Source organism: Colobus angolensis, unplaced genomic scaffold (assembly GCF_000951035.1).
Source record: "Colobus angolensis palliatus isolate OR3802 unplaced genomic scaffold, Cang.pa_1.0 Scaffold263, whole genome shotgun sequence".
Taxonomy (NCBI): Eukaryota; Metazoa; Chordata; class Mammalia; order Primates; family Cercopithecidae; genus Colobus; species Colobus angolensis.
In genome coordinates, this window is record NW_012115855.1 from 684,425 (window position 1) to 704,412 (window position 19,988).

The 19,988-nt window shown below is 40.9% G+C and overlaps 2 protein-coding genes across 4 annotated transcripts in view; one reads left to right on the forward strand and one right to left on the reverse strand.

Annotated features, from left to right (window-relative positions):
- The window catches only part of KATNA1 (katanin p60 (ATPase containing) subunit A 1), a 68,599-nt gene extending 56,451 nt beyond the window's left edge, over nt 1-12,148 (forward strand). For 2 of the 3 annotated variants that reach the window (XM_011947379.1, XM_011947380.1), the window contains exons 5-11: nt 1,796-1,917; nt 3,515-3,620; nt 5,121-5,279; nt 8,506-8,632; nt 9,213-9,347; nt 9,671-9,797; nt 11,788-12,148. In XM_011947379.1, the coding sequence (XP_011802769.1) occupies nt 1,796-1,917; nt 3,515-3,620; nt 5,121-5,279; nt 8,506-8,632; nt 9,213-9,347; nt 9,671-9,797; nt 11,788-11,986 (975 nt within the window). In that variant the 3' untranslated portion in view covers nt 11,987-12,148. The remainder of the gene's footprint in view (nt 1-1,795; nt 1,918-3,514; nt 3,621-5,120; nt 5,280-8,505; nt 8,633-9,212; nt 9,348-9,670; nt 9,798-11,787) is intronic. The other variant, XM_011947381.1, reaches the window with a different exon arrangement.
- Nucleotides 12,149-14,551: 2,403 nt separating this feature from the next.
- The window catches only part of GINM1 (glycoprotein integral membrane 1), a 41,404-nt gene continuing 35,967 nt past the window's right edge, over nt 14,552-19,988 (reverse strand). The window contains exon 6 of the mRNA XM_011947391.1: nt 14,552-15,050. Within this exon, the coding sequence (XP_011802781.1) occupies nt 14,894-15,050 (157 nt within the window). The 3' untranslated portion in view covers nt 14,552-14,893. The remainder of the gene's footprint in view (nt 15,051-19,988) is intronic.

Sequence of the window (19,988 nt, forward strand, 5' to 3'; positions counted from 1 at the left end):
AAAAAAAAAAAAAGTTACACAGTTCCTTCCTTGAATCTTTTAATGTTAATATTGGAGGCTCAATACACACATTGTGAAACAGATGCTTATTTGGCCATCTAGGTTAACATTTTGAATATCATAAATGTTGGTTAATTCTGGACATTAATAATGGCATTAGCACCAGTTGGCAAAGGAATCATCATGTTACGTGCAAAAAAAATGTTATGGGAATTGGGTAACAATCTTAGTACGACAGAAGAAATGTTTATTTACCCTAATGCAGGGCTTCATAAATTTTCTTGGCCTTTAAAATTCATAAGTATCTTAATTTTTATATAGCATCTCTAGGCCAGGATACCCATCCACTTCTGAAAAATACTTACCCATTTATGAAGAAGCTAGGTTCAAACAGTTTGTGTTCTAGCAGTTTAACACCTACTGGGCCCTATTACACAGTTTCTCAAACTCTGCAGTCAGAATGGACATTCTACCCTCATTCCTCTTCCACATTGATTTTCTCTCTGTACGTTTTATCACAGCAACTGTCCAAAACCCAGCTTCACAAAAATATGGCATTATTGAGGCCGGACGCGGTGGATCACTTGAGGTCAGCAGTTCGAGACTAGCCTGGCCAACGTTCTGAAACCCCGTCTCTACTAAACGTAATTAGCCAGGCATGGTGGTGCACACCTGTCATCCTACTCAGAAGGCTGAGACAGGAGAATTGCTTGAACCCAGGAGGTGGAGGTTGCAGTGAGCCAAGATCACACTACTACACTCTAGAGCTTGGGCAACAGAGTGAGACTCTGTCTCATAAATAAATAAATAAGGCATTATTGAAGAGGATATAGCAGTCTTACATAGAAATTGTGAACTACCTCAAGCTAGTAGTTCACACAATGTTCAACAGCTGTTGCTGTGTTTCTTTCATAAATTTAAAGTATCCCACAGTACCTTGCGAGTTTGCCATTATGTTCTGGGTAGAGTACATAGTTTGGGAACTGTGGCCCTAATGACTGTCATCACAGAGGGTGAGAGGAATCTCACATCATGTAAGGACTGAGATGTGTCTTTTGGAGAGTAGTGGGAATAATGAAAAGGGATATTTTTAGGAGCATTGACGAGGGCCAAGTAGGTGTTTAAAGATTGAGCCATAGTCTTGGCTAAATAAGCCATCTGTCTTTAATCTGATCTCCTCTAAAGGACTGAAATACATTTTGTGTATATCTGATATTCGCTTGCGACCACATTTATCTCAGTATTAATTTTTTTATGCTAGCCAGTTCATATGCATGGTCATTTTTATTTTCCTTTGATACTTTTGATACATCAAACCAATGTTGATATAGAAGGATGACTTAGAGTCTTTGATCCGATCCTTGTTATTGTACTATTGCACTATTGTGTTAGCTTTTTTTTTTGGAGACAGAGTCTCGCTCTGTCACCCAGACTGGAGTACAGTGGCACGATCTTGGCTCACTGCAAGCTCCGCCTCCTGGGTTCACGCCATTCTCCTGCCTCAGCCTCCCGAGTAGCTGGGACTACAGGCGCCCGCCACCACGCCCAGCTAATTTTTTGTATTTTTAGTAGAGACGGGGTTTCACCATGTTAACTAGGATGGTCTCGATTTCCTGACCTCGTGATCCACCTGCCTCAGCCTCCCAAAGTACTGGGATTACAGGCGTGAGCCACCGCGCCCGGCCAAATGATGTATTAGCTTTTTAAAGGATGTCACTTGAGTCCAATCTGTGTTTCTGACTCACAGAAACAAAATAAATGTATCAAAAGCTCTTATTTTTTTCTCTTGATGTAGAACAAATCACCTGCTGCAGTAACAGAACCAGAGACAAATAAATTTGACAGTACCGGATATGATAAAGACTTAGTAGAAGCTTTGGAAAGAGATATAATTTCCCAGAATCCCAATGTTCGATGGTAAGTCATATCATAACCAAATAACTGGGTGCTGATGTTGCTTTTCGAAATGGAAAATGGAGAATGTACTGAAGAGCAGAACTTGAGGACTCGGAGTATGTGCAGCATGAGCATAATTTCCCTGCATTCAGCCTGTTCCAATTTTTGTCTGAGAGTCTGAGGTTTTTGTTTTTGTTTTTTAGAGACAGATTCTCACTCTGTTGCCCAGGCTGGAGGAGAGTGGCTCGATCATAGCTCACTCCAGGCTCAAACTCCCAGGCTCAAGTGGTCCTCCTGCCACAGCCTTCCCAAGTAGCTGGGACCACAGGTGCACACTACCACATCTAGCTAATTTTTAAAAGTGTTTTGTAGAGATGGAGTCTTGATCAGGCTGGTCTTGAACTCCTGGGTTCAAGTGATCCTCCTGCCTCAGCCTCACAAAGTGCTAGGATTATAGTCATGAGCCATTGCACCTGACCAAGGCAATGATTTGTGTGTATGTGTGTTGCTTATTATCTATAGCATCCTAGAAATGTTGCTTTTCTTTTAGAGCAGCGGTTCTCAACTTTATTAATATTACATGTAATCAAAGATCTGTAATGTATTACAGTGAATTAAAGTTAACTTTTCCACAAAGTTAGGTATATTATATTTCTGTTAAAACCTTAATGATTATTAGGTATGGGTTTGAATTCTATTAAAAAATATTGGGCGCCAGGCGCGGTGGCTCACACCTGTAATCCCAGCACTTTGGGAGGCCGAGGCGGGCAGATCACATGGTCAGGAGATCGAGACCATCCTAGCTAACACGGTGAAATCCCATCTCTACTTAAAAAAAAAAAAAAAAAATTAGCCGGGCATGCAGTGGGCCGAGATGGTATGGTGCCACTGCACTTCAGCCTGGACGTTAGAGTGAGACTCTGTCTCAAAAAAAAAAAAAAAATTGGGGACATTAATATTTTATACAATGAAAATAGTTTTTTGTTGTTGTTTCAACAGAAATTGCCACATGTAGCAGTAGTCGTAGGTACTCTAGTGGTTGGAGATGACTTTATAGCAATCTCTATGATACTCTTTAACGTTGGCATCTACCTCTTAATAGAGCTGGAGGCAAAGCAGCTATGCTGTAGCGTGTCTCTGCTTTATACCCTTTTTATTCTTTATGCTTTTTTTTAATTAAAAAAATGGGCTAATTGTTTCTAAATCATGGAGGTTATGGAAGGAGGACCATAAAAGCAGGAGTTTAAAATGAGATGACACATAACCCTGAAGAGTGTGCCTGTAGACCATGTTCTCATGATCCAGGCTAAAAACTGTCAACTGCCAAGAACTGAAGAAAACATTGTGCTCTCTATATATCTGCTGGTTGACATGGTGGGCCTCATTGCAGTGTTAGTCCACCCGTGCTCTGAGAGAGGCTCACCATTCTGTCAGCAGCGCATATATCTGCTGGTTGACCTGGTGGGCCTCATCACAGTGCATTAGTTCACCTGGGCTCAGAGAGAGGCTTACCATTCTGTCAGCAGTGCAACATCCTGTGCTTCCAGTGGTTCTCACGAGTGACTGCATAAGGCATGTATCATCTAAGGGGTTGTTAATAAAATGTCCTCTCTTTCAGGGATGATATCGCTGATTTAGTAGAAGCTAAAAAGTTGCTTAAGGAAGCCGTAGTGTTACCAATGTGGATGCCTGAATTCTTTAAGGGCATTAGAAGACCATGGAAAGTAAGTGTATTACTGTGATGGCATTGTCAAAGTAAATGGCAGCATGTTGATATAGACAGCCAATATTTATCTATATTGGGAAAAGTGGAGGGAGAAAGTAGAGTAAGGAAATTTTTTAATTAAAAGGTATATGTTGTGCTGCTGAGAATTTTGTTAGACCGTAAGCTATTGCAAGATTTCTAGAATAAGCAATACATACAATGTGATCTTTGGAAAGTGGAATACACAGCATTAAAATTTAGAATTTGGCTGGGCGCGGTGGCTCACGCCTGTAATCCCAGCACTTTAGGAGGCCGAGGCGGGCGGATCACCTGAGGTCAGGAGTTTGAGAACAGCCTGACCAACATGGAGAAACCCCGTCTCTACTAAAAATACAAAATTAGCTGGGCATGGTGACGCGTGCCTGTAATCCCAGCTACTCGGGAGGCTGAGGCAGGAGAATTGCCTGAACCTGGGAGGCGGAGGTTGCAGTGAGCCGAGATCACTCCATTGTACTCCAGCCTGGGCAACAAGAGCAAAACTCTGTCTCAAAAAAAACAAAAAATTAGAATTCACCCCATTTAGAATGAGCTTGTATTTGCAAATATGACCTAGTCAGCTAGTGCAGAAATGCTTATTATGTCATGTTGCATGATTGTAACCTGTATTTTGGGGATTGTTCTCAATAAATTAATGGGAAATACCTGCATGTGATAAATACTTTTTAAAGTCATGGGCTGATCTAAAAAAAGACCACCAAAAAAGCCTTTCTTGGATTTGGAAGACACACTAATAGGTAACTCTGCATGTATGAATAGTTGTAAAAATTCTTTATACATTAAGTGATAAGCAAGATACAAAATGATAGACATACTTTGAATAAATTATATATATATATATTTTGTTTGTTTTGAGTCAGAGTCTTGTTCTGTCGCCAGGCTGGAGTGCAGTGCGATCTTGGCTCACTACAACCTCCGCCTTCCAGGTTGAAGCAATTCCCCTGCCTCAGCCTCCCAAGTAGCTGGGATTACAGGCACGTACCACCACGCCCAGCTAACTTTTTTTGTATTTTAGTAGAGTCGGGGTTTCACGTGTTGGCCAGGATGGTCCCGAACTCCTGACTTCGTGATCTGCCTGCCTCAGCCTCTCAAAGTGCTGGGATTACAGGCGTGAGCCACCACGCCTGGCCGAATAAGTTGTATTTTTAAAAAACCTAATTTGTCTGAGCAAAAGGACAATCAGGATATAAATTTAGATGCTAATGGTACCTCTGTTAGGGTGTTGATATTATAAACTACTTTTTCTCATCTTTGAGTTCCAAATTTTTAATAACGTGGTTATCTTCTTTTTTAATGGAAAGAGTAAATTTGTGACAAAGTATTCTCCTGTTTATCTGTTTGTCTTTTATTTGTCTTGATATTATATATAAGTTGGTTGAAACTTCCTACTTAGTAATGACATTTTTATGAATTAGAACAATGGCAGATAAATCCTCTGCTTAGGCTTTTATATTCACAACAGGGAGTACTGATGGTCGGCCCACCTGGCACAGGGAAGACGCTCCTTGCTAAAGCAGTAGCTACAGAATGCAAGACAACATTCTTCAATGTCTCTTCATCAACTCTGACTTCCAAATACAGAGGAGAATCTGAGAAGCTTGTTCGTCTTCTGTTTGAAATGGTGAATGTTTGAGACAGCTCTAATGATTCCTTACCTCTCTAAAAGGGGAGAGAGAGAGCTATAACTATCTCCAGTGTATGGAATAGTTAGGCAGGATGCCATTTTGCCCAGAGTATGATTTGGTGTCCTTAAAGCTAGCTTTCTTTACAAACATGAATAATTAGAGTTTCTCTTTGTCTCTTTTTCTCCAGATGTAGATCCAAATCTACCAGTTTTGGGGCATGCTCACATTATGGGATCTACATTACTAATCTTCTGTGGGAATCTGAAATTACTGTTTTTTTTAAATCAATAAGTTTAGTTATAATATGATAACCACAGTATTGTAACAATGATGCCAAAAGGTGAGGATCGTTAAGTTATTGTGGAACTTAGGTTACCTCCAATCTATTAACTATATCAAATGCCTTCATTTTAATGACCTAATCTTCGGATTAGGTTCTTTCTTCCACCAATACAAATCAGAGTACCAAGAGAAGAAATGTAATTCAACAAGTTCTGGTAGAGTGTTTAGATTGAATTCCACAGCCTTTTAAACTTCAGACTTTGTTAAGCTTCAGTGATTACTTCTTGCCTCTAAGAAACAGAGTAGTTTTATGTAATTAGGATAGAGTTATGCTATTAGTGACAAAGATGTGAATTTTTTAAATTCTGAAATGGGTTCTCACTCTTGCCTAGGCTGGTATGCAGGAGCATGATCACAACTCGCTGCAGCCGTGACCTCCCAGGCTCAAGTGATCCTCCCGTCTAAGCGTCCCAAGTAGCTGGGACGATGGACATGAGCCACCACACTCAGCTAATTTTTTTTTTTTTTACAGATGGGTCTTGTTTTGTTGCCCAGGCTGATCTTAAACTCCTGGGTTCAAGTGATCCTCTTGCTTCAGACTCCCAAAGTGCTGGATTTACAGGCAGGGGGTCACCAATCCTGGTCAAGACATGAATTCTATTCTTTTAAACAGGGTCTCATTCTGTCACCTAGGCTGGAGTGCAGTGTTGCAATCTCGGCTCATGGCAGCCTTCACCTCCTAGACTCAAATGATCCTCCCACCTTAGCCTCCTGAGTAGCTGGGACTACAGATGTGTACTACCATACCTGGCTAATTTTTGTATTTTTAGTAGAGATGAGGTTTTGCCATGTTGCCCAGGCTAGTCTTGAACTCCTGACCTCAGGTGATCTGCCCTCTTGGCCTCCCAAAGTGCTAGGATTACAGGTATGAGCCACTGCACCTGGCCTTTTTTGATTTTTTTGTAGAGATGAAGTCTCACTGTGTTGCCCAGGCTAGTCTAGAACTCCAAACAGTCCTCTTGCCTAGACCCCATAAAGTGCTGGGATTACAGGCAAGAGCCATTGTGTTCAGCATTTTTTTTTTTTTTTAAGATAAGCTCTCACTATGTTGTACAGATTGTAGTGCAGTGGTTATTCACAGGCACAATCATAGCGTACTGCATCCTCCTAAGCCTCCCAAGTAGCTGGGACTTCAGGCGTGTACCACTGCACTCAGCTTTCAAGCCTTATTTTTATTGTCCTTAGGGTAATGAACTCTCAGAGAAATTAGCCCTCATTTTGTCATAGTTCCAGCAAAAGTCCAATGATTAATATTTGGCCTGTTTTGAGTTTCATATCTATGCCTAAACTCCTTGTTTTTGGTTAGAGAATTGGAGTGCTCTGATTGGCCAGGCCTGAATAAAACCCCTGGAGCTCCAAGTAGAGTTAGCCTCCTTTGAAGTAGTGGAATAGGAATGAAAGAGGGGCCGGGCATGGTGGCTCACTCACTCCTGTAATCCCAGCACTTTGGGAGGTCGAGGCTGGCAGATCACTTGAGGTCAGGAGTTCGAGACCAGCCTGGCCAACATGATGAAACCCCGTCTCTACTAAAAATACAAAAATTAGCCGGGTATGGTGGTGTGCACCTGTAATCCCAGCTACTTGGGAGGCTGAGGCAGGAGAATCGCTTGAACCTGTGTGGCAGAGGTTGCAGTGAGCCGAGATCGTGGTGTTGCACTCCAGACTGGGAGACACAGCAAGACTCCTGTCTCAAAAGAAGAAAGAAAGAAAGAAAAGGAAGGAAGGAAGGATGATTTGCAAATGAAAAAGAGGCTTCTTTTACCAGATGTGTGCTGTGCAGGGAGAACCAATTGGTGTCCTCTACAGTACCTTCCTGGGCCAGCTAAACCCAGGACACGTAGCCTTTACTTGAAGTCAGATCATTCTACATACCCTCAGTATGTGGGAAGAATCAGTCTAGTCACTTTTGCTTGGTGTGGCAACAGATTGAAATTTAATTTGTGTTGATGTAGGTTCTTTTGATAGATGGTTCCTAACTAAAATTTGAGAATTTTGTTGGATGTTTTAATGATGATTAAGTTCACTCTTTCCCTCTCCATTTCTTGAAAAAGTACAAAAATATTTATACATAGAAACCCAAGTATTGACTCTTCTTTAAAGATGAAATTATGCTGCTAGGTACAGTGGCTCATGTCTGTAATCCTAGCATTTTGGGAGGCCGAGGCAAGAAGATTGCTTAAGTCTAGGAGTTTGAAACCAGCCTGGGCAACATAATAAGACACCATCTCTACCAAAAAATATAAAAATAAGCCTGGTGTGGTGGCACACACCTGTAGTCCTAGCTGCTCGAGAGGCTGAGGTGAGAGGATTGCTTAAGCCCAGGAGCTCAAAGTTGAAGTGAGCTAAAATGTTATCACTGCACCCCAGCCTGAAGAAAAATAAATAAAAAACGGTTGCATTAGAAGCCATACTTTAGCTGTTCTAATTCTATCCCATCTCCCCAATATTAGTGTGAAAGATGCACAGTGTGGCAGGCTCGTTAGCTGTTTTGTTGTTTTCTTTCTTTCCTCGTTTTGGAGACAGGTTCTCACTCTGTCACCCAGTCTGTCACCCAGTGGTGTGGTGTGATCATAGCTCACTGCAGCCTTGAACTCCTGGCCTCAAGGGATCCTCTCACCTGTTCCCCTGAGTAGCTGGGACTCGGGCACGTGTAACCACACTCAACTAATATTTTAATTTTCTGTAAAGATGGAGTCTTGCTATGTTGCCCAGGCTGGTCTCGAACTCTTGGGCTCAATCCATCCTCCTGCCTCACCCTCCCAGTGTTGGGATTACAAGTGTGAGCCACTGCCCCCAGCCTCCCTCAGCTGTTTTCTGATTGCTAACCTGTGGATTATTTTAAAATGAAATAGCTTGGTATTGCATGGTTTTTTCCTTTAGGCTCGATTTTATTCTCCAGCCACCATATTTATTGATGAGATAGACTCCATTTGTAGTCGCCGAGGGACTTCTGAAGAACATGAAGCAAGCAGAAGGGTGAAAGCGGAGCTGCTGGTTCAAATGGATGGTATCTATGTGTTTAGCATGAGTTGACCAGGGATGGGAGGTTGTTAGGTATGGCGTCTCCAGCTCCAGTCGGTCAAACTTGACTCATACTGCTAACCCAAGGCTTTTAATAGGTATTCATAACCTCAGATGGACTAGAGGGGGTGGCAGGTAGTGCCTGATAGTGATAGTAATAGATCTGGTACACTGACAGTGGTGACAAGTCAGAATTAATGGCCACCCACAGGGCACCCTTTTGGTATATACAACTATCTTACTTTAGCTATGAAATTGAAATAAAAATAAATGCAGATAAATTGGCCTTAAGAGTTTATGTATGCTTTGAAAAAGATTTAAAATTGTTATGTAGTTGAGCTGATCTGGCTTTCGATTAAATCTATTTTGAGTCATATATTTGCTTACTACAGAACTCATTTTCTTTGGATTACAAATTCACATATGTACCAGTTAAGTCTTAAGGAGGCTTGAAGACTATGCTTCCTTGTATTGTACTAAATATCTGATGATCTTTAAATAGCTGAGCTTTATTTGGTATAATCCAACTTAGTATCTTTTTCACTCTCTCCTTACCCTTATTTTAGGTGTTGGAGGTGCTTTTGAAAATGATGACCCTTCCAAAATGGTTATGGTTCTGGCAGCTACCAATTTTCCCTGGGATATAGATGAGGCTTTAAGACGACGCCTTGAGAAACGAATCTATATTCCTTTGCCATCAGGTATCTTCTTTTCAATCTTGTCAGAAAGCCTGTTAATTTTCATGTAGTTTTGTTTAGAGAATTTAAAATTTGGTATTAACTAACTTTCCCGAAGAGATACATGAGGAATATCTTCCCTTACAGTACTAGTTAAGCTAAATGCCTTAATACTAAATAGTAAGGAATTAAAAAGTAAAGAATGGCTCTTGAATTAAGCAAATGATCTCTTCTTAAGAGATCCAATTCTTACTGGAAAACAACATCTCACACAAAGAAGATTTGAGACAACAGTATACTATGTTTATGCTGCAGGCTTACATTTTAAAATTTGTTTCTACCATTAGCAAAAGGCAGGGAGGAGCTATTACGAATAAGTCTACGTGAGCTGGAATTGGCCGATGATGTTGACCTTGCAAGTATAGCAGAAAACATGGAAGGTTATTCAGGTGCGGACATTACCAACGTGTGCAGGTATGGATTATCACGGAAGCATAGGTTTCTATAGGCATAAACTTCTAATATGAAGTTTCTTGGTTTTGTTTTTTGAGACCAAGTCTTGCTCTGTCACCCAGACTGGGGAGTAGAGGCGCATTCACAGCTCACTGCAGCCTGAAACTCCTGGGCTCAAGTGATCCTCTGATGTGAAGTTCTTACGCTGAATTAAGATAGATCAGTATCTTGGTGGTGGCTCACGCCTGTAATCTCAGCACTTTGGGAGGCCAAGTGGGATATCACTTGAGCCCAGGAGTTTGACTGGCCTGGGCAACATAGCAAAACCTCATCTCCATGAAACAATTTTAAAAATTAGCTGGGCATGGTGGTGCCCACTCGTGGTTCCCACCTGCTCCGGAAGCTGAGGCAGGAGGATCGCTTGAGCCCAGGAGGTTGAGGCTGCAGTAAGCCATGATTGTGCCACTGCACCCCAGCCTGGGTGACAGAGCAAGACCCTGTGTCAAAAAAAAAAAAAAAAAGATGAATAAAGACTCACATTCCAGTTTTTTGTTTTGTTTGGTTTTGTTTTGTTTTTTGAGACAGACTCTCACTCTGTCACCCAGGCTGGAGTGCAGTGGTCTGATCTCAGCTCACTGCAACCTCTGCCTCCTGGGTTCAAGTGATTCTTGTGCCTCAGCCTCCTGAGTAGCTGGGATTACAGGTGTGTGTCACCACACCCAGCTAATTTTTGTATTTTTAGTAGAGATGGGGTTTCACCATGTTGGATAGGCTAGTCTCAACTCCTGACCTTAAGTAATCCGCCTGCCTCAGCCTCCCAAAGTGCTGAGATTACAGGCGTGAGCCACTGTGCCCAGCCCCCCATACATTTTGTAGACAGGGTCACAAATTCTGGTTTTGTTGGTGTTAGCAGGTAAGATATCTGGGTATCTTTCATGTCAGTGAAGAGTCTACAGTTCATTTGAAAGCTACAAGTTCAAGAACCTAATGTTAGGATAAATTGTGTAAAACAACATCAATAATTGTCCTGGATTAAAAAAATTGTTGGTGCCTTTGTTCACTATATTATTATTATTATTATTTTTTATTATACTTTAAGTTCTAGGGTACATGTGCATAACGTGCAGGTTTGTTACATACGTATACTTGTGCCATGTTGGTGTGCTGCACCCATCAACTTGTCAGCACCCATCAATTCATCATTTATATGTTCACTATATTATAAACTAGGAAATGATTGTGAAAGATATTGGCTTGCCATATGCACAGAGTACAGTCTCATTCTCAGTGAACTTATCCTAAATGTGATAGAATAGCAGTAAAAAGAAAAAAAGACTGTCTTTAATCCAGCTGGTTCAAGTCAGTTTTGTCCTAATCTAAGTATTAGTAGAGGTACTTAATCACCCAGGGACTTGACTGCGCTCATTTCCTCCTCTCTAAAGTGAGCATCCCACACAGGGTTCTGAGGATTAAAGCTAAGGTGAATACATCAATCAGCTATATTGCTATCCCTTTGCATAAATGGTGGCTGCTATTAAGGATAAAACTTGGTAAAAGGAAAGAGCTATTTGAATCTGAAGTTGTTTTTGTTTTTTTTTTTTTAACACAAATACAGGAGAAAAGGAGAAACCACTGAACTTACCTAGCTTTTCCTCTACATGGAGAAAATATTTAATTTTCTTAACAGGTTCTCTTCTGACTCTGTGATGCTTATTCTTCATTTTATTGAATAGTTATAATGAAATTCAAATTGCTAGCTTTAATACCCCTTTTACTTTTTCTGGGGCTTTATATTCAGTATTAATTATTTAAATTAGCATCCTATTTCATTACAAATTTAACTGCTTAAAAAACACAACAGGCTTTGTATTCCAATAAGCTTCTCTACAATACTACATATATATAATTGGAGAAGGCTACAACAGATCAATTGAAAATGTTTCTATTAACAGGTTTTCATTTAACCAAAGTAACACTTTGTTGTTGTTGTTGTTTTTAACTTAAAACCTAGGGATGCGTCCTTGATGGCAATGAGAAGGCGCATTGAAGGTTTGACTCCAGAGGAAATCCGAAATCTGTCCAAAGAAGAAATGCACATGCCTACAACTATGGAGGATTTCGAGATGGCTTTAAAAAAAGTTTCTAAGTCAGTGTCTGCTGCAGACATTGAAAGATATGAGAAATGGATATTTGAGTTTGGATCATGCTAAATTCTCACATGTGAATTGTGAGAAATGTGCCTTAAGTGTTTGAATATTAAATGTAGTAATTCATTGCACTGAGTGCTATATTTTTTTTAACTTTCATAATGGTAAGATTTTTTTTTTAAACCTGTATGATTCTGAATAAAGGCAGTATTTTTAAGCTGAAAATTTGTTTTACTTTAGCATTACTAGATTTCTATTTCAGTGACCACAAATGTTACCGCACAAATATTACTTAGCTTGGAAAGCTGTCTTTTCTTTTTTTTCTTTGCTTTTTCTATTTTTTTCAAGACTGTGTTTCTTCCAACCGAACTGGCCATTCATATTGGGATTAGCCAACAGACCATAAGAAAGACATCAATCTTGGCTCTTGTTTGAAACCAACAGCTACAATGGCAAACCACCACCTGTCTTGATTCAGGGCCTAGGAAAGCTGTCTTTATATGCACTTCTAACTTGGCATCTTCTCTCCCACTGTTTGCTGCTGTCACTCCTTCTAGGGAGGAAAAAATTGGCTCTAGCTCCAGTTAAACTTTACCCATTGCCTCTGGGTGCCAGTGGATAACTGAAAATCCTGGAACATTTTTACACAGTAGCTAATTAAAGCATGAGCCAAGCCCATAACACCTGGTGTTATGGTAGCTTCCCTTCACCTCCTGGAGAGTTTTAAAGACACATTTTACTTTGCATTTTAAAAAGAAAAAATAAAAGTCTTACTTGACTTTGATTTTGCCTACATAAGAGGCTGCACTATAGGCAAATAGGCATTTCTAAACCTGTGCTGCTCATAGTACTCTAATCACTCATCAACTCATGCATACTAAACATAGCTAAAGTAATAGTTAATGGTATAAGTTAATAAGTGAAATAAAAGTTAATGGTATAAAATTTAGGTAAGATTTCCATGTGTGACTACTTAGAAAAAAATAATTTACCATGTTATCACAACCATAGAAAACAGAGCCTCAGGAGATTGCGGACCTTGCTATGGTCCCAAGTCTTACTGAGAAAGAAAGAAGCCCGGATAGGGATCTGCTGACTGCAAAGTCTACACTCTCCAATAGACCATGTAGCCTCCTAAAGTTTTTTCTTCACTAGAATCTGTAAGCTTATGCTTAATATATTGATAAAATAAGACCATGTCATCATTTGGAGTTAGAACTGGTGCTTTCTAATAACTTATGGAATGAGAAAGGGTGTAAAGAAAAAGTGTTACTAGCTGGTAACTCTAGGATCAAATTATAAGTTGCAGGCTATTTTTTTTTTTCAGCAGTATTCCATGCAATGTAACAAAGTCTGGCAAAATGAAACATCACTCCTTCATTCTACTTCTTGTCATCCTCTCCACCCCCACCACACACATATCTGTTTGACTTAAATATAAAGTGGTCTCAAAAAAACCAACCATGGCCGGGCATGGTGGCTCACGCCTGTAATTCCAGCACTTTGGGAGGCCTAGGTGGGTGGATTACCTGAGGTCAGGAGATTGAGACCAGCCTGGCCAACACGGTGACACCCCATCTCTACTAAAAATACAAAAATTAGCCAGGCATGGTGGTGGGAGTCTGTAATCCCAGCTACTCAGGAGGCTGAGGCAGAATTGCTTGAACCTGGGAGGCGGAGGTTGCAGTGAGCTGAGATCACATCATTGCACTCCAGCCTGGGCAATGAGAGTGAAACTCCATCTCAAAAAAAAACAACCATTACTTTCTTGGATAATGTTTTCAAAATGATGGGTTGCAGTAAAAATATTTTTTAATGAAACAATAGAAACTATCAATCACATAGAGATGAGTTATATGTACTCACATTGTAAAATATTAGTATGTCAATATAAGTGATGGTTTAAAAAGGTAATAAAACACTTTTAGGGTAAACAGCACTGTGTCTAGAACCACAAGAGCAAGGGCACAGTCTAACTCATAATATCAATGGATTCATTCAATTTGAGCCATGCTTTCAGCCAGTGTAAATCAAAGTATACCTACTCCTGCATCTCGGTCATTCTTACCTGGGCAAAGGTTTTATATCGGTGTAACCAAAATGGCTATACTTTTTTCCTCAAAAAAAAAAAAAAGTTTATTTTGGAGTGAGAACATGTCATACTACTTTTAAATCTTGGCACATTCAAGGTAAGTAGTCTTGGTACAGGATACAATCAAATGATACACCAGTGATTTTATACTGAGTCACACACTTCATATAAAGGCACACTACTAAATAAAAAAATAAGTGTTAAGTTCTTGAGCTTTTAAATTAGAATTTTATAAAGTGCTTTTCATAAAGTCTTATAGTAATTAAGTGGATATAATTCCCTTAACAAAGGCACCTTGAAAAGTTATTGGCACATGAGATTTTGTCTGGTCTTTTTTTTTCTTTTGATAATTTCAAAGTCTCTTCACATGTCTTCTCTTCCACTTTAAGTTTTCCTTAACAATTCATCATATGAATAGCCAGCCCTTTTAGAGAATAAGGTCAATTTTTTTTTTTTTTTTGAGATGGAGTCTTGCTCTGTCGCCCAGGCTGGAGTGCAATGGCGTGATCTTAGCTCACTGCAGCCTCCGCCTCCCGAGTAGCTGGGATTACAGGTGTGCACAGCCACACCTGGCTAATTTTTGTATTTTTTTAGTAGAGATGGTTTCACCATGTTAGCAGGATGGTCTTGATGTGACCTCATGATCCACCCGCCTTGGCCTCCCAAAGTCCTGGGATTACAGGCGTGAGCCACCATACCCAGCCGAGAATAAGGTGAAGTTTAAATTGGCACTGTAAAGGTCAATTTTCAGGCAGTCTTAGAGTTTAGCAGTTTCTCTAGTGTATAAACTGATTCTTAACGATTTAAAGAAAATTATATTCAAGTGGCAAATTTGGAGGCAATAGGCTACTTTGGAGTCCATGATATGAAACAGCATTTTAAATACATGTTTTATCTTCAGAGTTTTCAGCTGTTTTCTCAGGACCATCTGGATATAAGTTGCTGGCTGTCACAGGTATGACATCCACTTTATCCAACTGAAGAATTCCTCTGAAATAGAAAGTGATTACTATCAAAATTAAATGTTTCCTCTGCCTGTAGTTAGATAGTGAGAAAAGGCTACTTCAAGGTTATAATATATACCTAAGGTTAGGTGCTTTTGCTGCATTCTACTTAAAAATTCATAGTGGTTGTACAAACTCTGAGCCCAAAGTCACTTCAACCAAACTGGCTGAGAGAATAGAAAGGCATCGAGGAAGTTCATTATTTCCTATTTTAGGGAAGAATAGGGTAAGTATAGATCTCCAAGACAGAGTTAGGTTCCTAGATACACCCAGGTTGAGCAAAAAGCCTAAGCCCAAGCCCCTTTCTGAACAATACTCACCACTAGAACACAACCTTAGGTCTTTAGATAGTGTTGCTCTTTTTGTTACTTAAAATCTCTGACCAGAGAGTACGTCTTTGGATTGAATCTAGGACCCTATATTGGAAATTTGGTGTTATTCTAATAAGAACACCAACAGAGGTTAGTTGTTTATAGAACCAAACAGATTCTGAAGTTCACAGGGGAGTAACTGCAAGAATAGCCATAAGATTTTTTTAAAAGAACAATGGAGAGAAGACAAAGTTGCCTTAACTAGTTCTCTTTATTAAAACATGATAGTAGGCCAGGTGTAGGGACTCATACCTATAATCCTAGCATTGTGGGAGGCCGAGGTGGGCAAATCCCTTGAGCCCAGAAGTTCGAGATCAGCCTGGGCAACATGGCAAAACCCCATCTCTACTAAAAACAGAAAAAATTAGCCGGGCGTGGTGGTGCACACCTGCAGTCCCAGCTATTCAGGAGGCTGAGGTAGGAGGATCACTTGAACCCTGGAGGTGGAGGCTGCAGTGAGCCGAGATCGTGCTGCTGCACTGCAGCCTGGGTGACAAAGTTAGCCCCTGTCTCAAAAACAAAAACAAAACATGAGAGTAAAAGTGTGCTACTGGCACAGGAATAGACAAATCACTGGGACAGAAAAGACTAACATATATGGAAATTTAGTTTATAATAAGGTAACATTCTAAGTCAATGAGGAATTACTAATGGAAAAATGGCCTCTGTTTGGGAAATAAAATGAGAACTCTAGCTTTAAAAGTATACAGAAAAGTAATGCTAAAAAATAAATTTTGGCCGGGCGCAGTGGCTCACGCCTGTAATCCCAACACTTTGGGAAGCCAAGGCAGGCAGATCACTGAGTCCGGGAGTTCGAGGCCAGCCTGGCCAATATGGTGAAACCCTGTATCTACTAAAAATACATAAATTAGCCAGCCGTGATGGTGCGCACCTGTAATCCCAGCTACTTGGGAGGCTGAGGCAGAAGAATCGCTTGAACCCGGGAAGCGGAGGCTGCAGTGAGCAGAGATTGCGCCACTGCATTCTAGCCTGGGCAATAGAGTGAGACTCTGTCTCAAAAAATAGAAATAAATAAATTAATTAATTTTAAGAAAATATAATGGCTGGGCACAGTGGTTCATGCCCTTAGTAATCCCAGTACCTTTGGAGTGGGCCTACTGTTTGGGCCCAAGGAGTTCAGCCTGAGCAACATAGTGAGACCCTGTCTCCACACAAAATAAAGTTAAAAAAAAAAAAATGGCTGGGCACAGAGGCTTAGGCTGGGCACGGTGGCTCACACATGCAATCCCAGCATTTTGGAAGGCAAGGCAGGTGGACCGCTTGAGGTCAGGAGTTCGAGACCAGCCTGGCCAACATGGTGAAACCCATCTCTACTAAAAATACAAAAATTGGCCAGGCATGGTGGCGGGCGTCTGTTATCTCAAACTATTCAGGAGGCTGAGGCATGAGAATTGCTTGAAACCAGGAGGTGGAGGTTGCAGCAAGCCAAGACCACACCACTGCACTCCAGCCTGGGCAACAGAGCAAGACTCTGTCTCAACAACAACAAAAATTAGCCAGGCATGGTGGCAAGTGCCTGTAATCCCAGCTACTTGGGTGGCTGAGGCAGGAGGATCGCTTCAAACCAGGAGGTCAAGGCTGCAGTGGACCTTGATAGCACTGCCACTGTACTTCAGCCTCGGCAACAGAACAAAACCCTGTCTTTAAAAAACAAAAAACAAACAAAAAAAGCCTCATAATTTTAAGATAGGAAAGTCTGGCCTACTTAGTAGGCAAAATAAAAACCCTAGATGCCATAAATAACATGAATTGCTTAGACTTCGAATTTAAAGCTTTTGTATGATATGAGATACCATAAATGAGCAAAACACAAATGATAGGCTAGGATTAGTAAAAAAAATCTGCAATGTGCATTATATATGTATAATAGACAAAAGAGCTCTTCTATAATAATAGTTACAAAATGCAACACAATTGAAAAACGTTCAAAGGCTCGAAGTAAGCAAGTCATGAGAGAATCATATATAGCCAATTATCACAAAGATGTTGAACCCACCCAGACCTAAACTAGCAAAGATGCTAGTAAGATGAAAATGCAAATTAAGATGAATTATATTTTTAGTAGCAAAACCAAAAAAGATTATCATCAGGTTGTAAGGAGTTAATTACTTGTGACCCAGTAATTTTGCTTTTAGGAATCTATTGTACATAAATACACATGTGTAAAGAAATATATGTGCAAGAATATACTAGAACATTACTGGGATTAACATGAAATTGGAAATTACCTAAATGTTAGAGGAATGGTTATGTTCCGGTATATCTATACTGTGGAACACCTGTGATATTGTGATGTGTAAGTTCCTCTGGCTTCCTGGAATAGCTCCTAAAGCCCTTAAATCTCCAAAGTGGTAAGTGTCTTTTGGATGCTAATGATGACTGATGGTGGGGGTGGGGGGAGATCCTGGATAGCCTCAACAGGGGTGCTGGTTGCCAGGGGTATCAACCATGAGATCAGTCCCATCCCCCAACCTTGAGGAAGGGAATGGGGTACTGAAGGTTGAGTTGATCACCAGTGACCAATGATGCAATCAATCATGCCTGTGTGATGAAACCTGCAAAAAAAAAACCCCAAAAGGACTAGGTTTGGAGAGCTTCTGGATAGCTGAACACACAGAGGTATGGGGCCTGGATAGAGGTGCACCTAGGGAGGGCAGGGAAGCTCTGAACCCCTCTCTCCCTTCCCATATCCTGCCCTATGCACTTCTTCCATCTGCCTGTTCATGTTTCCTTTGTAATAAACTAGTAAGTGGAAGTATTTCCCTGAGATCTGTGAGCCGCCCCAAAGACGTCCCAAGCAAATTAAGCAAACCCAAAGAGGAGGTCATGGGAACCTCTTTAACCCAGCTGGTCAGAATCACACGTAACAATCTGGGGCTTACAACTGGCATCTGAAGGGGGGCAGTCTTGTAGAACTAAGCCCTTAGCCCGTGGGAATCTGACGCTATGTCCAGGTGGAAAGTATCAGAACTGAAAGAATTACAGGACACCCAGCTGGCGTCCACTGGAGAATTGGTTATTGGTGGGGAAAAATCCCCACACATGTATTGGTGACCAATGTGAAGTACTCCAGAATGTCAGAGTAGGAAAAAACCAAAGTGTTTTTCCTATTTCCTTTAGAACTATGCAGCCATAAAAAGAATAGGTGAGCTATACATAATTATGACATGTCAGTTAAAAATAATATTAAGGGCTAGGCACGGTGGGTGATGCCTGTAATCCCAGAACTTTGGGAAGCCAAGGTGGAAGGATTGCTTGACCCCAGGAGTTTGAGACCAGCCTGGGACAACCTGGCTCTACAAAATATAAATTTAAAAAATTAGCTGGGCATGGTGACACACACCTTACCCTACCTATTCAGGAGGCTGAAGTGAGAGGATCACTTGAGTCTTGGGAGACTGAGGCTGCAGTGAGCTATGACTGAGCCACTGCACTCCAGCCTGGGTGTCAAGGTGAGACCTTGTCTCAAAAATAAGTAATAAAAAATAAAATGGAATTAAAATAACTAAGGGGACAAAAAAGAATATATGTAGTGATAAGAAAAGATCTTAGGTCTATGGTTTCCAAACTGCACTGAGGTCCCTGGGTTGGTGAGCACATTCACGGTGGCACCACAGAATATTATAAATTTTCAAGAGACTTCATGTGTAATATTAGTTTGAGGTTACTTCATGGTTTTAACATTAGATTGCAAAACATTCAGTGAAGTCAGTCTTTCCAAAGCTGGGTTTTGGTGGTGCTAGATTTGGAAAGTGTTTCCCCTCCAAACCTCATGTTAAAATTTAATCCCCTATGTTGGAGGTGTGGACTAATAGGAAGTGTTTGGGCCATGGTGACAGATCCCTCATGAACAGATTAATGCCCTCTCTGAAGGGGAAGGGAATGAGTTCTCATTGTTCATTACCTGGAGAGCTGGCTGTTAAAAAGAGCCTGACACCTCCCTGCTGTTCCTCTTGCCTCCTTTCTAGACATGTGATCTCTGCACATGCTGCTCCCCTTTGCCTTGCGCTGCTGCTGAGTGGAAGCAGCCTGAGGACCTCACCAGAACCCCAGCTGATGGCAGCACCATGCTTCTTGTACAGCCTACGTGGTTATTGTAGAACCATGAGCTAAAGATATAAACCTCTTTTCTATATAAAGTAACCAGCCCAGGTATTACTTTATAAGCAACACAAAATGGATAACACGGTGGTTAGTATGATAAAAAGCAAATACTGTACAAAACTAACACTGAACAAGAAATGAGGATGTCAGTTTCCAGCTGATGCCAAGATATGAGGTATTGTGTAGTGCTCTATAGGCACTCACATCCCATTAGTACTTCTTAAATTAGTAATTTAAGAACAAAATTGCCAGGCGCTGTGGCTCATGCCTGTAATCCCAGCACTTTGGGAGGCTAAGGCAGACGGATTACGAGGTCAGGAGATCGAGACCATCCTGGCTAACATGGTGAAACCTCGTCTCTATTTAAAATACAAAAAATTAGCGGGGCATGGTGGCGCATGCCTGTAATCCCAGCACTTTGGGAGGCTGAGGCAGGAGAATTGCGTGAACCCGAGTTTGAGATCAGCCTGGTC